General features: G+C 32.2%; 1 protein-coding gene across 1 annotated transcript; it reads right to left on the bottom strand.

Annotated features, from left to right (window-relative positions):
• Positions 1 to 1,568: 1,568 nt before the first annotated feature.
• Positions 1,569 to 15,004, bottom strand: LOC103572367 (T-cell leukemia homeobox protein 2). Its single transcript, XM_053741204.1, has 3 exons — positions 13,202 to 15,004; positions 7,421 to 7,649; positions 1,569 to 1,898 (listed from the first exon to the last, which is right to left on the bottom strand). The coding sequence occupies exons 1-3, from the start codon at positions 13,944 to 13,946 to the stop codon at positions 1,661 to 1,663; spliced, it is 1,212 nt and encodes a 403-aa protein (XP_053597179.1). The 5' UTR covers positions 13,947 to 15,004; the 3' UTR covers positions 1,569 to 1,660.
• Positions 15,005 to 16,191: the final 1,187 nt, after the last annotated feature.

Below are 16,191 nucleotides of genomic sequence, written 5' to 3'. Positions count from 1 at the left end.
ATGATTAATGACGATTTCAATTATCCGAAGCATCTATTGATATTTTTTTAAAGGCAAATTTAAAATAACTCGGACTGTGATCGAAAATCAAATTGCTGAGGCAATTTATCGACATGTCATATAAATCGGGTAGTTGGTTTTTTTTTTTTTTTTTTAAATATTGATAGAGTACTTGGTAAATGGAAAACGGGTATATGGATTTAAAAAAGTAACTCGGTTATTAGCGTAATGGATCCAAAGGACACAATATCTTGTTAGGATAAAAAACGTTTTAAATAAGAGACAGGACAGAATGAGATTCTTTGGACTGGAGCTATTTCCGGCTAGATTACAGGGCTTAGTTTCGCCGAGCGTCAGTCTGCTGATGAAAACCGACGATAGTTATTTTTAAAATTTTCAGGATTGTGTCCAATTAAATTATTATTTTTTTTCGATTAATTTCTTAAAGGAAACTGGTTAATTAAATCGGCATCTGTCTTTAGAAAAAAAAGTACGAGTACATCTATTTTAACTTGACACGAAAATTAGTCAATTTCCGGGCGCAAATCAATAATTACCCATTAAAATAATTTTAAATTGCCGGACAATAAATTATTCCCGGTATTTAAAATAAGTTTTTTTTTATTAATTTAAAAATTAATCATTTTAATGGAACTAAAAAAATGTAAATCAATATAACAGATAATTATTATTTAATTTTAATGCATTTTAATATATTTATAAGGTGATACTGTATTGTGTGAATGTGTGTCTGTGTGTGTGTGTGTTATTGCTGTCTCGAGTTAAAACATTTGTCTCCAAATAATTGGGCACAGGATGGATGGCAGGTCGTAGCTCCTCTGCAATTATAGGCAGTAAACGTGGCCACATCCGGTGCCAAGAAAGACCGAGTTCTAGGATTGAGAATGAGTAGGAAGAAAGTATATAATAATAAAAACAGAATTGTTACGACGAAATAAAAAACTATTACGAGAAACTTAAGTTGCTAAGCCGGATGTTATTATTTTTTAGGGATAACGATTCGTCGATAAAAAATCATCACTCAATACTCGCTGCATTTAATAATTTATAGACTTAGATCTCTATTTCTTTTCCTTATTGCAATATTATTAGTAATTAAATAAAATACATTTGTACATCAAAACAAAAAAAATCATACAATTTATCTGGAATAGTTTTAAAAAATTTAATAGGTAATAAAAAAAATATTGAAATAATAAATTGCAAGTAAAAATTATCTTAAATAATAATAATAATAGTACTGATAATAATGATAATAATAATAATCACAGTAGTACTTGTTTTTTGTTATTTCGCAGGTGCTACCGCGTACTTTGTATTTATGTTGTTTTTTTTTTAAATATATGTATGTATATATATACACGTACACAACATTAGACATCACATATTTCATTAATTAATAGCCTAATTAATTAATTAATGAATTAATTAATAATAGTTGTATTTATAATTATTTATAACATATATATTTATAAGTACTCTAGAGTAATATTTAAAATCTTAATTACGGTTATAAAAAGATATGCGGCATTGATGATTTATTTATATTATATATTTAGTAATAATTAATAATTAATAGTTAATAATTAAAAATAAAAAATTAATAGTAATTATGATGTTAAGGTTTTTAATAAATAAATTAACAGATTGGCTCAGTGAGGGGCTGAGAAGGTCCGTAAGGCGAAACCCACTGAGTAACAGAGTGTCCAAGGGAGGATGCGCCAGATTGACCCTCGAGGTTGCTCACTTGTGCACTCGATGAGTGACTGGGCATCCCGGATGGGTATCCGACTTTGCCCAGTGCCTCTGCCTGCAGGGAGAGCATCAACCGATTCGCTGCCTGTCTCTCTGCCTCTCGTTCCTCGGCAGTTTGCCTTCTGCAACAAAGTGTTGAATAGTTATTATAATTCATAATATAAAATATATATATATATAGTGTAATAATAGTAAAATATAACAATAACGAGACATAAAAACTTGATTACTTCTCACGTTGATTATTAAATGGACATAGAACAAAAAATATACAGTAGTAATGTAGATGTTAACTGTCTGATGCAGATGGCAATGAAGTTAATTATAAGATAGTATCTATGTGTTATTATTATAAAAGGAAAAACAGATTTTTTGTAGCTATTATTCTACATAGGGATAATTACGTAAATATACGTTGGGTATACAATGTTGTGGATAGTGAAAATTATAATGGGCAGGAAAAAAATTTAACAGGAACAAATTTCCAGTTTTCTTGACATTTTTTTTTTTTTTTAAGTTATTAGATTGTATCTGCGACGAATACTTTACACTAATTTTCTCGTTTTCCGAGACTAATCATTATATAAACTGGTTCTTCTTCGTGTCAATAATACAATATCATGACATAATTATCATCAGATTACCGTCAATTATATGCTTTTTTTAACACTATTTTAATTTATAAATTTATGCGCTGCTGCGAGTAAAATAATTAATAAGTACTTGATTTTAATTTTAATGAGCAAAAAAAAATAAATATGAATGTTGCTACTGTTGGCTAGAAAAAATTTTAAAATTAATTTAATCTTTTTTTTTTTTAATTTAATATTATTAATTTGTAAAGTGAATATTTTCTAAAAAATAATCAGATTTAAAAATTTTTTACAGTAAAAAATAAATGAAATTACTGCAAAATTATCAAAAATTAAAATTAAATTAATTAGAGAATTTGAATTTTTTTGAATTTTATTATTAAAAGAAAAAAATTGTTTGGGAAAATTTTATTGGAAGTCAGGATTAAAATTATGTCTATTTTTTATTTATTTCAAAATTTTTAACGAAATTAGTTGATTGGAAATGAAGAAAAAAAAGTATTTTTATTAATGAAAAAAAAAAAAAAAAATGAAATTATTATCTAGCAACAAATGTTAATGACAGTACTTAAAATTTGATATTTATGGCTTTCATAAGAATCGAAATTTTTTTTATTTCCGAAGTTTGAGAAGTTCGGAACATGCGAATACACTTCGACTTCTCTATTTTTCTAAATTAATATATATAATTAAGCATTTGAAGATTTGATTTTTTGCCGACCAAGGATTATCGTGCATGTGATCCAGAGGACAGATATAAAAACACCTAATCGGTACATATAGTCGTCGTCCGCAAAGAGTTTGGTGTGTACGCCGGCGCCCGCATTTCACCTTATAGACCAAGGGACATCTTCCTGTAATTTAACTTGACTCTCCAGTCTTCACTCTCTACTCTACTAGTTTTTTACGATCATCGCGTGTCCATGGCTGCTTTTTTATTTTATAATTCTTGCGGTTTAAAGGGATATATATACTAAACTACGATTATCACGTCGAAACAAAATTGAAACCAATGTACACGTTAACGCCAATTGCCGTATTTCTTAGAAAATTTTAACTTCGTCTCTTCGTAACCTGTAATATTATAGACTTAACTACATTTATTGCGCAAAAGAAGCATATAGGTGAAGTGTAAAGGATCAAAAAAACACTTTATTTTACACAACTAAAAAATTTGTTACTTCTCTATCAGTTAATTTTTGTTACACAGCAAAAAAATTTTACCTCAGCTAAAATTATTTATACATATAGATTTAATTTAAAATTTATACGAATATTTATATTTAATATTTCATGATCCAGAAACTAACAGACAATCGAAAATTTTCGGATTTTTTTTTCACCGTAGAATTACAAAAAAAAAAAAAAACTAAAAATATGCACATGTAAAAAATTTTAAAAACTACAGGTGCAATTTTTTCAAATATTTTTTTTAAATGATTTATTGTTTAAAAAAAATTCAAAAATTATCAAATGCCGGCCAATTTCAATATCAAAAAAATTTCCGATTTATAAATTTGTTGATAATTTCAAGGAATTCCTTTAAAATTTCAGGGAAAATTTTTAACAACACAGTGTAGAGGTACTGCCAAGTTTTAGCCGCTGTGGTAAATTTTGGAAACTTTGAAAATTACAATAAAATAATTTATAGAAGGCGCAATGCACTGAAACAATAACTGTTAAAAATATTGTATTTTCTTCTTATAAGAAATTCTGCTATTAGAAATTTTAAATCTTATATATTTTTAGTGCGAAAATTTGATGACTTCTAAAAATCATTTTGTTAATCGTCCAAATCTGAGCTCAGAGTCGTAATTAATTGCACACCTCGAACGCGAAGCGGAGAAGTGCTCTACTGTCACCAAATTTTTTTAAAAAATATACAAAGATTTTTTTATTACACTGGTACAGAGTAAATTTTATTTTACACCTGGGTGTCAATGTAGGGAATTTTAACACCAAACAATACATTTTATAATACGTCTCATAACTTTGTAATGTTTAAGTTGCGATTTTTAAAGTTCAAGTATTAATTTTTCCTGGTGTATAGACAATAAATTATTATTTAGAATATTAATATATTTATTGATCACTTTATCATATTACTTGTCGTTTCTCATTTTATATACTTCTCTTTTTCCGTGTATATTTTTTATGTAATTAAAATAAAGTATGAAATGTTAAAAAATGGAGCAGTGGCCACAATTGGTACTTGTACCCTATTATTGATTCGTTAAATGTTTAAACGAAGTTGTAACTCATATTATAAATAATAAAAATTATTGAAGAATATAAAAGAAGAATCATAGAGCAGAGATGGAAACAAAAGTTTGTGTTTAGAGTGTAACATATGGGTAAAATATATGTTAGAGATGAGAAATCGGTGATTCAAATGTTGGAATGCCGAATGTTTGACAGTTTAAAAGCTAAGAAGAGCTGGTGTAGTGTACGTAGCACTACACCGGGAGTAGCATAGCAGGTTTACCCGCAGAGTCAAGTGAATATAAGAGAGGGAGATGCGAAGGGTGAGCCCGAGGGAGTGGAGCAACGACAGGGGCCAAGGGATCGGGGAAACACCAGAGACTACATAATGTACGGGACAGGGCCAAGCTGTTAGGTATCTGAATTATTGAGACCAAGTTATCTCGTCCGTGCCTACGGTCATCTCGTTATTTTACACGACGCTGCTCCGTGGCTTCATGCAGCTGCCGTCGCTCCTACGGCACTAAACAAACTTTCCTACTCTTTATCGATTATTATGAATATGAATACGTACATACACTTTATATCACTACACCGTCTTTTAATATAATATTTATTAATACACTTCCTGAAATGTGAGACGGTAACTGATAATGTCTAGGTGAAGTTAGACAAACCCCAATTTTTGGGTAAGGAATTGAATTAAATTTTGTTCTTTAATTTAAATTCAGGTAATTTATCAAATTACTGAGACTGAAAAATAATGAGTAGTAAAAATACAAGTCCAAAATAATTTTGTTAAAAGTATTGAATAAAAAAATTTTTGCAGTCTGAAATAAAATTTAATGTTTTTTTTTTATAGAGTAAATTTTTTTGACAGCAAAAAGTTTGTGTTGAGTTTCAAAATACTGTTGTCATTAATTTTAAAAATTTCTAGTTTGGATAAAAAACAAAATTTAGAAATTTTGACTTTTACGGTCTGTAGATCAGAGACTTAGTTTTATAAAATTTTTACACATGACCTGTTTTGTAGGAAATTAAATTTGAAAGTAATTTTTTTTTTTAATTTACACAATAGGGGCGATATAATCTTGAGAATCATTAACTAGAAATTTTTTGACAAATTGAATTTTCTAAAAATAATATTTTATATAATTTTACTAAAAAAATCGATGAGAAATTTGACTTTTTTTTATAAGTTATTCAACTACACTAAAATTGAAATTAATCATTAATTGACCTGACGGGTTTTCAATAAAAAAATTATCATAAGTAGCCAAGTAATTTTTAATAATCGGCATTGATAATAATTCCTCAAGACGTCAATGAAATATATTCCGGATAAAAATACCGGATCCTAATTATGTAAACAAAAATTATTGAGTGTTTGTACAAAATATTTTTCCGTTATTGCACAAAAAAATAATTTTTCATCACAGCAATCAGCAACTTGAAAATTTGATTAAAAACACGGCAATCAACTAAATTTAAATCCATTAATTCAAATGATTTTTTAGCGGTCCTCTTATCGTTCGTTTCCATAAATAGTTTCTAAAAAATTAGCAATTAGTAAATATAAAATTAAATTAACAATTATTTACTTGTATTTATTACGGCTAGACATATGTTACTGAGAAGTCGACGCCACCATAAGATAGTGTTAGTATTAGATAAGAAGTATGGGCTAAAAAGAGGTTGATTGTTGGTGGTCTGTTGAAAACGCTTTTAAATTTAGTATTTATAAGTGTACACTAATATATCTTTAGAGGAAGAATATCGGAAGCTAAATTTGGCCGTCTCATCAGGTGGACACGCCCTTGATATGCCGAGTATACTATTATACATATAAGAAACTTTATTTTTTATCTAAATTACGTGTTTTTGTCCTGTCTTATCTTTAAGAGAAGCTCGTGTATATACTCAACTACTACCATATCAATATAACTACGGCCGATAAACCAACACAGCAACATCCAGTTTATATATACATATATATGTACATTTAAAACTGGTTTTTTCTATACCGAGTACCTTAAAGACACATTTTCAAAATCGTCAATATCCAAATTAATTCATCTGTTTAAATTCACGGAGAAATTATTCTTCTTTGAAATTCTTTGGTGTCATAGTAAAGCCAGGGCACGTTGGCCACCTGCAGAAATTTAAATAAATATATGCAAAAATTATTGTGACTATAGTAAAATTTATGAAGATTGCCCAATTTCAAAACACAGTAAGTCATTTTTAAAAATCGATTTTGTAGTATTTTGAATTCCAGTTGAGTCTTGTGAATATGATTAAATTCATATTTCAAGAATTTTATTTTTGTTATTTACTGTTTTCAAATTGGGCAGCCGCATTGTTATATTTTTGGACATTTAATATTTTATTTTAATAAAAAATTTAACAAATTTCTACTGTATTAGTCTGATGACAGTACTTTTAAGAAAATTTTCAAAATTCATGTCATTGCATATTTTACAAATTTTTATATTTTAATTTTCCAACTGGCCATCAGGTGGCCAAAATTGGCACCTCTATGTCACAAATTACTGTAGCTATTGGAAATTTTACTATGGTCAAAATAATTTTCTCAAGTTTTTCCTTTCAAATTTCCTTGAGGTGGGCAACATGGTTCGGCTTTACTATATGACACGATATAACATTTCAAACAAGAATAAATTCTCGGTGTAAAAATAAAACTACAACTGGGGAAATCGTAAGTCTGGCTGTATATATATATATATATATATATATATATATATATATATATATATATATATATATATATAAATCAGTATAAAAAGTAATTTGTTTGCGAGAAAAGTAATTACAAATTAACGACTTACCTCCACTTGGTTCTTCTATTTTGAAACCACGTTTTAACCTGAGCGTCCGTCATTTTAAGTGACTTTGCGAGGGCCGCTCGTTCCGCAGAAGCTAAATACTTTTGTTTGTGAAAACGTTTCTCTAATTCAGCAATCTGCAGCCTTGTAAAACTTGTCCTCGGTTTCTTTCTTTTCGGCGGCGTTCGATTTTGATAAGGATGCCCAATTCTTCTTGGGAAAGTTCCTGCCACTGTAAATACAAATATAAAGTTATTTACATTTGCTTGATGAGAAACGTACACAGTATAAATAACAATATCTTTAAATATTCAATTTACAATCTACTGTTACATTGTAATAATAATGATAATAACTGTTTATGTAAATAAAGAAACAGTCACACGCTCTGTGATAATATAATATAATTATTTTTAAATATGTTTATTTATTTAAATGTTATAATGACTCGGCACAAAGAAAATTATATTTAAATAAAAAAATTATTGAACACATTTATTTATAATTTTTATTTTTTCCGTATTCATCCAAAAATTCAGTTACTAATCTAGCGAAATATTTATTTCTCGCACAAGGTATAAAAAAATATTCATTCACTTCTGCAGATTATGTACAGAAAATATTCATTTTGAAAATGTGCAAGACTATTATTTTATTTCTTTTTTAAATTCTAAATCTGCAGTTACTAAAATTTTAAATTATTTTAAACATGCGCTGATAGTGCACGAAAAAAAGAATTTCTGGGGTAAAAAAAATTTTGCATTCTGAAATGGAAAAAAAAAAACTTTAGTTTTTAATTCATAATGCAAAATTTTTTGCACCAAGAAATTTTTTTCTTTCTGTGCGTGAATTTTTAAATATCATGGATTTTTTAATGGTGTGCAAAATTATCATGTAATTATTTTTAAAGAAGATGTAGTTATACTCATATATATGAATAATGACAAGTGTATAAATTGCTGCAAGATGTTTGACGAGTTTTACGCATTATTATTTAACCTCGAAGATTTATTGCAACGTGTCTTTATGTTTCTATTTAGTAGCTCTTTCAACTCCCATTTTCATTTGCGGGTAAAATCACAATTTGCCGTGGTGTGTATCAATGTTCTCAACCCAACCCATAGCCATCGCCATCTAACTATCATCTTAACCCTTCTTCTTTTACCGTACAAAGTTGTTACTTCGCTGGAAGTAAAGAGTTAAACTTTTTCTCTCGTGGTTAAGCCGTCTTTGCAAAAAACCCGAGCGTCACTTTTCACTCCATCATTCTTTATTATTATAGAACGATAATCGCGTACTTGCCCATTGCTTTCATTATTGTATTATCACATTTACTTTAATATTGTGTAACGTCATAAAGTAATAATAAATAAATAAAATTCGTTGCTATGTACAATCACGAGTCGAAACTGCCTTGATAAAAAATTTACGATGAATAATTACCCCGTTTTGTAAATATTTAAGGACTTATTTCGAGAATTATTTAAACATATGCGTTAACTGAAGCTATATAGAATTTTTATGATTAATCGCAGTGTGTTATGAGATTATAGCATGACCAACGACACTTTAATAATCCAAATTCGTGATATTATGGTTTCATGTGCGCACAAAACAGGAACCATTACGTGCATTATTATTTCCACGTCATGCAATCCACGATACTTTACTTTTCATATCTATTATTGTTGATCTTTACACAATTCAGTACTAACCATTTTTTTCACGTGCCGCCTAACATAAATAATTCATAACTATATTCCATAATACACATAGACAGGCTACATGAGTAAGTGAAAATCGAAGATTTATAAAAATATGTCACTGTAGCATCCGATTGCATCAACTAGATTCCCTTCGATTCTACATAAATATTGTTTACCCGGAGTAAATCTAAAATTATACGAGTTATTGCTATCGCACGACAATATTCTGCAAAACTTGTCAGACTCATTCAAGATTTATCTCAAGACATTTCCCGGGGAAAGTATAACCGAGTCTATAATATTAGATTATACGGGCAGATAAATGTAGCAATTCTGTCGGCAAAATTGAATTTTAAATAAAACGCAATCTAAATATTTGCATAGTCAGTACAAAAAAATGATTGTTTATGTCTTTAACTCTGTCACAGGATCTTTGAAGAAACAAAATGGTCATGCGCTGCAAAATGGCCGGTGTAAAAAACATAGAGGGCGAAGAGAATCACCGACGGCATTAATATCGAGAGTATGTTTATGTTTCTTGCGCTCAACATTTATATTACAAAATACTCTTTCTTTCTATTTAGGTCTACATGTTTATAATATTAAATTTTAAATCCTTGAACGAAATGACTTTTAGTAATAGAAAAATAAAATACTCCATTTATTTTAAATATTATAATTATTATTGCGAGACATATATGGATGATAAATATGAAAAGGACTGAATGCATATGGCACATGTCACAATGTACTTTTCAGAAGAAAACCACGGTCTAGATTCTAGTGTAATATCTCGAGCGGGTAAACAATTTTCAGTGACCCAGTGAGCTTGAGACATAACCTTTGTCGGTGGTGAACAGTGGGCTGAATCCGCGCAATTCAGCTCGCGAACAAAGTGAGTCAGGTCGGTAAGATTTGAATTACGCAATGGGCCTGTTAATCTGTAGACTGCTACTGCGACAGGGTCTTAGCGAAAGTCATTATTTCGCTGCTCACGTTCAGCTCACGGTAATGGAGATTGTGGCCTTCAAAGTAAATTGTTTTCTTTCCGAGGATCCAGCAGTATCTTGGACTAGCTTTTGTACCACTGGCATATAAATTATATTTCTGTTTGCGCCAATCCAATCATGATAACATATTGCCACTTTATTTCTCATTTTTTCGCCTTCGTCTGTTCTCTCGCTTCTATTTACTATTTGTGCCAGCTCATATTTATAATAAATATATAAATATATAAATTATTTACGTTTCTAAAGGCCGCTGCCATAAAATAATAATTGAATTTTTATCCCATCTGCATCGTATATATAAGATATGCATGTACTGCAATTATTATGTTTGCTTGTCTTTATAGATTCTGCGAAAAAAAATTATTTAAAAAACGTCTAATTTACTTTGTAACGTAAAGTTGTATGCAGACTGCACTACAGTGCAGTCTATTTGGTTAAATTGCATTTGTGTTTAACTTGTTAAGCGCATAGTTTGCTACGAAGAAAAAGGTGAGTCAATGCGCACGCTTCGCTGAATGTGAATAGCAAACCATAGGGAATACAGCATTACTTATAACTTATAACAGATTACAGATATGCCGTAGGTATATTATGTCGTTGTGTACATAATACCTCAGGTGAATGTTATGTTGTAGAGCATAGAACTTGTAACGAATAATGACACCATTGGAAATCACAATACTGATGGGAACCTCGTGTATTAATCACTAAACAGGATGTTATCGTATTTTACGGGCACTTGACTCTCCGGGGTTTTTGCGGAAAAACGATAATGTCAAGATACGACCAGTTTATAAAAATTACAAGATAATACAAATGTAGTTAATTTGCTTTAACTGGAAAAGTTTATGATTTACTACTCAGAAATGCTTGGAATGTTGTATGTTTTAAAAATTTTATGTAATAATAGACTTATGTTCTGTACTATTCATAAAATATTGATCTGATAGGCTTTAGAAGAGGCGTAAAAAACGGCACAGTTGGCAAAAAGACTTGAGTTAAATTTGCAGTGACGTTTTCCCACAGATCCCATTGCAAATCCCGCGATTTCTCAAGGGATTTCGGAAAAATCGCAAATAATATGTAGACAGAGGCTCGCGAATATACCAGACCCACCGTGTTCGAGTAAGTATAGACCGTATTGGTTTTATTTCAATTGATTCAACTGCCAGTTGAAAAAAATTACCGGCAATACTTTTACGGGGTCATTGGTTACGTCTCTGGGGACGTTTTGTGCGTCAAGTGATTTCTCGTATTTTTACAGCTAAAAAACTCCAATACTATCTGCATGTATATTCCTGGTTTTATTTAACCGATAACTGTATCTCTGGCGGTTTATTTATTTTTATTTGCATTTTCGGTTTAAATCAACCGATATTGAGTAATACATATTTAAAAGATGGGTAATTTTATCCAAACGAATGTGTGACACTGCTGGATGGATAACTCTGCCAACGAACTCTTTCTCGGCTGATGAACTGCATCAAAATTAAACTCAACTTACGATTAATAATGTACTTGTGTTCTCTGCATGATTTGAGAAGCTTCGAATTTATTCTCACCCCATCACATACACTATTATTATGTGCATACATATATAGATTTATATACTACATAACTATAATTTGCGTAAACTGAGTAGTGGTGGCAAAGTGATGATAGATGCGCGCGCAGAGTTTTCACTGTTGCCAACTTGGTGGTACCGAAAATCAAAAACCCAGGACGTTAATGTCATCAGTCAACACCCGCCTCATTGTTGCCCAGCATTATAATCTCACTAAAATTGATTACACCCCAGCCCATCGCTGCGCCATTAACCAGCCGACCAAATATATTTGTATATATAAATATAGTTTGCGAAATTCTGATGATGACAAAATAACCCGATTAACCATCGCAATAACGCGTTCAATAACCAATATATTATACACCCGACACTCTGAATACTTAATGGTTATTACTACCGACATTATTACACACGCATTCAAAGCTAAATTCTTTCTCTATCGGTTAATTAAGCGATACAAAAAAAAAAAAAAAACTAGCAAAAAAAGCAGAGGTAAAAAAGCCTGAGATTTGATCGATAAAATCCAACGGAATATACACAAGATAAATGATTAGTTTGTAGTAGCTACTATATAATTAAAGTTCTTGACTATACGACTACTGTAATACACACACACGCACACAAACTGGATACTTTCAACATCGTCTCTTAGTCGGCATAATAAAAGCGTCTTATTTAAAGACTCATTCCATTTATATTTATATTTATGCAGTGCATGAAGATAAATTTCACACGGTTACTTTTCCACTAAATTATTTTTCTTCATATGGATAACAACAACAATAATAATAATTATCCTGATGATAAAAATAATAGTTAAATTACACGCACAAATCTACAATTTATTCCCCACCAGAAAAGAACATGCATTAAAACAACTCCTTAAATTGAGAATACAAATTACTAATATGTGAATTTTGTTTTCTGTTAGAATGCGTCTGAGTGCATGGCTAAAATACAAAGGGAATAACTAAAAAGACACATATACAATTAAATTTAACACGAGTATTTACGAATGAGAATACGAATACAGATGAAAATAATAAGAATAAGGTTTGTATTTAGTGTGGAGTCGGCATCCATCAGGCATTTCATCTTGGTATTATGTAGAGAGCCAGTTGCAGTATGGATTCTTATGTTTCAGGTTTTGGTCACGCGATGCCTTTTTTTTTCTTAGCTTCCCGGTACCCGGTTATCCCCGGCCGGAGGCATCAGCCGTTGCCACACAAATATCTACATATGTATAAATTCTTACTCTTATTTTTCTTTGTATATTTGTTATCTGACCTGTTTGTATACATATATGTGTATATATACATATATACATGTTCAAATCTTGGATTACCCAGCAAACAAACTTGAATTTTTAAATTTCAGCAAAAGTATTTCTGACTAAATGCACTTTCATACTAAATGAAATTGCGTGAAACTCATAATAATAATAATAATAATAATAATAATTATAATGATAAGTAACAATAATAAGGAGTGATTACTTTACCTGCAAGTCGGTCTTTGAGATGTGAGTGAGCTTGTAGAGGATGGGCAGCGAGATTCGCTAGAATATTAGCCCTGTGCATCCCCGCAACCGCGGCCTGTTGCTGGCTGTGCTGAAGAGCCTGAAGACTCCAGGGCGGAATAAGCGATTGGGACGGAAGAACAGAAGAGTGAGAGCCATTTGGGCCTGGCGGCCTGTGAGCAGGCACCCTTATCACACTGCCCCCGGTGTAAATAAGTCCAGAGCCACCAGGGAACAGTCTCAGAGGTGTCAGCAGATCTGCCGGATACACGGAGGACCCGGGATGCATTTCCGCTGTGCTTCCAGTGTCGTCATCGTCCTTTTCCGACATTTTCTCCTCTAGGTCTCCACCCCACAGTCTCTTGTCATCCTCAATATTGCTATTGTTATTGCGATTACTGCTGCTGTCGTCCCAGACCCATCGTCTCTCCTTATCGCTCTCGGGATCGTCCGAGCTGGGGCTCTTGGGGTTCCTGATCCCATTGCTCTCTCCCAGCAGACGGCTTATGCTGAAGGGATGGTTCCGCGACGAGGACTCGCCCACCAGGGTCTTGGTGTGACTCGCTGGCGGCGATGGGGGCGACGTCGAGCATTCCGACGGTGCATCGTTAATGTGACGCTCGTCACTTATATTCTCGTAGTTTCTTGGACTACAGCTCCTCGAGTCCAACTCGTCCACGTTTATCTCCTCCGAGGGGTCGATATCCGTGTCCCCGTGCTCCGACATTTTGTTCAACAAAATTATCAACAATAAGACTGAACCTTAATCATTCACTTGCGTAAATACCTCGTACTGTTCATACACATATTTTTACACACATACGTAACTGCCCGTTAAAAGTGTTCGTGGCGATAACCAGTCGGTCTTTTAGAAATAATTAAACCCAGCGGCTATTTATTATTTTATCACTCCAGATCCCTAATAATCGCTCGCGTAATTTTTTTAAAATTACGGAGCACATACGAGAGCAGCATTAGCATCTGCTGAGCCAATCCTTGTTCTCTTGCATTCGTTAACAGCAAATGGTTGTTTTGGTTTTCGCTCGGTCATTTTATGGGTCATAAACTTTCACGGAGCTTTTTTCAAGGAATATACACACCCATTGCTCTTCCGTGCTATAAATGGACCTCTACTACATGCCCTCTGCACTAATATACAATATACAATATACAATTTATAATAAATATACACACACAACCTCAGACTCTACCCTATCATTCGGATGATCGGCGAGTATTTTCTGTAATTGTTTTGCTCCGAATTGCACTTTGCTCAATAGCTGGACTCCAGTGAGCGAGGATCACAACCACTAACCAAAGAGAGAAAGGCCTTGCACACTGATTATTTATTAAATATTAACACGCAACATTCGTTGTAAATAAATAATTATGCAATTATTTATCATAAAAGCTCTCGATACTAATATTCTGCGTGATGCTGGATAATTTCACAAACAAATTACGGCTGTTAATTTCCATATGCGTTAACGGCACCCACAGAAGTTTAAATTGCATTCAACACCTGTCTCACTTTACTCAACGTCACTGCAGTCCGTGATTAATACCTCTGTCTAATTAAATAAGCCCAGTTGATTATGGGTGATAATTATTATTTTAATTATTAATCACTTAGGTAACTTGACACTGATTTATTTAAAATATTGTTTAGTAATTAATCACCCGGCAGCACTAATTGCGTTAACAGAGCGTACTTGTTGCTCACAGTACAATAAATTTTATTTATAAGGAAAAAAAACGCAATAAAAATCACGGACAGAGGAATCTTTCAGTGAATAAGGTGAACCGGTATGCTCGGTAAGTCGTGGTGGAGTGAAGATCCCTCGACAGTCTGACAGCTTTGGAAACAACTCGTGATACCAGGTGGTTATCCCCTCTGGCGGCTCACCATTACACGTAATCGAGTGGCCCGCGACTCACATGTCACGCCCCCGCGGTTTTCCAAACCAATCGTAAAATATCCCGGCACGCCCTGTCGAGCGCTCATTGGCTCAAATCAAATTGATACCTATTTAACATTTGAGCAGAATGTTGCAGGCGATCGCCTGTTTTCCTTTTATTATTTATTGGCTCTGTTATTCCTCTGGCTTTTTTTTGACTTTATTTTTCATCTAGTTTCCTCTCGCTTATCCTCTGTCTCTGGCTCTGGCTCTGGAGCTGTAGCTCTAGCTGAATTTTTTGCCCACTCTTTTTGGCCCTTAGTCTCCTCAACTGAATTATCTGCGTCTTATTGTCGCTTGTACATCACCCGGCTGGAACTAAGTTAAGACGATGGACAAGTTTGTGTTACTTAATTACACGAGCGTGAGTGAAAATTTATTTCGTGTCTGTGGTAAACACACACAGAGAGTTACTTACTTACTTAATATTTTATTTTATTTTATTTCATTATTTATTATTTCTTACTTACTCTTTATTTGAGGCCCTTGTTCTCTCAGTACTTTGGCATACACTCAATTATTTTTATTTCCACCTTTCACTTTTAAATAATTACCTTTTTATGTATCACACCAGGTTAAGTGTTTCGAAGAATATTTAAATTCCCTCTCATGTTATTTATTTTTATTTAAGAATAAAATTACCAGCAACATGCATCAATTTTTTCATTTAAAACCACAATATATCTTAATCCCCACACATGCACACCTTAAATACTTAAACTAACGCACAACAAAATGGACGCTGAGCATGAAAACATTGAAGCCAATTTATATCGGAAATAATAAAACAAGTTTAGATTAATGAGGGAGGATAATGCATGAAAGAGATTGAAAGGACGGAGCTGAGTAATAGGGTGTGAGTGGAAAAGGGTGTGAGCACCCGTAAGAAGACACTGTCGGATGACACGCAAATACAATACCAGTGCGAAGTAAGAATTTTAAACGAGGCAATAACCCGATTCGGGTCTTTACTCTTCAAGTCTTCGGAATAATGCAAGGAAATTGTCCCCGACT

This window comes from Microplitis demolitor, chromosome 8, assembly GCF_026212275.2.
Source record: "Microplitis demolitor isolate Queensland-Clemson2020A chromosome 8, iyMicDemo2.1a, whole genome shotgun sequence".
NCBI classification, from domain to species: domain Eukaryota; kingdom Metazoa; phylum Arthropoda; class Insecta; order Hymenoptera; family Braconidae; genus Microplitis; species Microplitis demolitor.
This window is presented reverse-complemented; position numbering and strand designations above follow the sequence as displayed.

Excerpts from the sequence above, each read along its gene's own strand:
- LOC103572367 (XM_053741204.1), bottom strand. The coding sequence starts at position 13,946 with ATGTCGGAGCACGGGGACACGGATATCGACCCCTCGGAGGAGATAAAC. Across the intron at positions 7,650-13,201 it reads TCTCAAAGACCGACTTGCAG|TGGCAGGAACTTTCCCAAGA; the intron begins GTAAAGTAATCA and ends TTGTATTTACAG. Across the intron at positions 1,899-7,420 it reads AATAGAAGAACCAAGTGGAG|AAGGCAAACTGCCGAGGAAC; the intron begins GTAAGTCGTTAA and ends ACTTTGTTGCAG.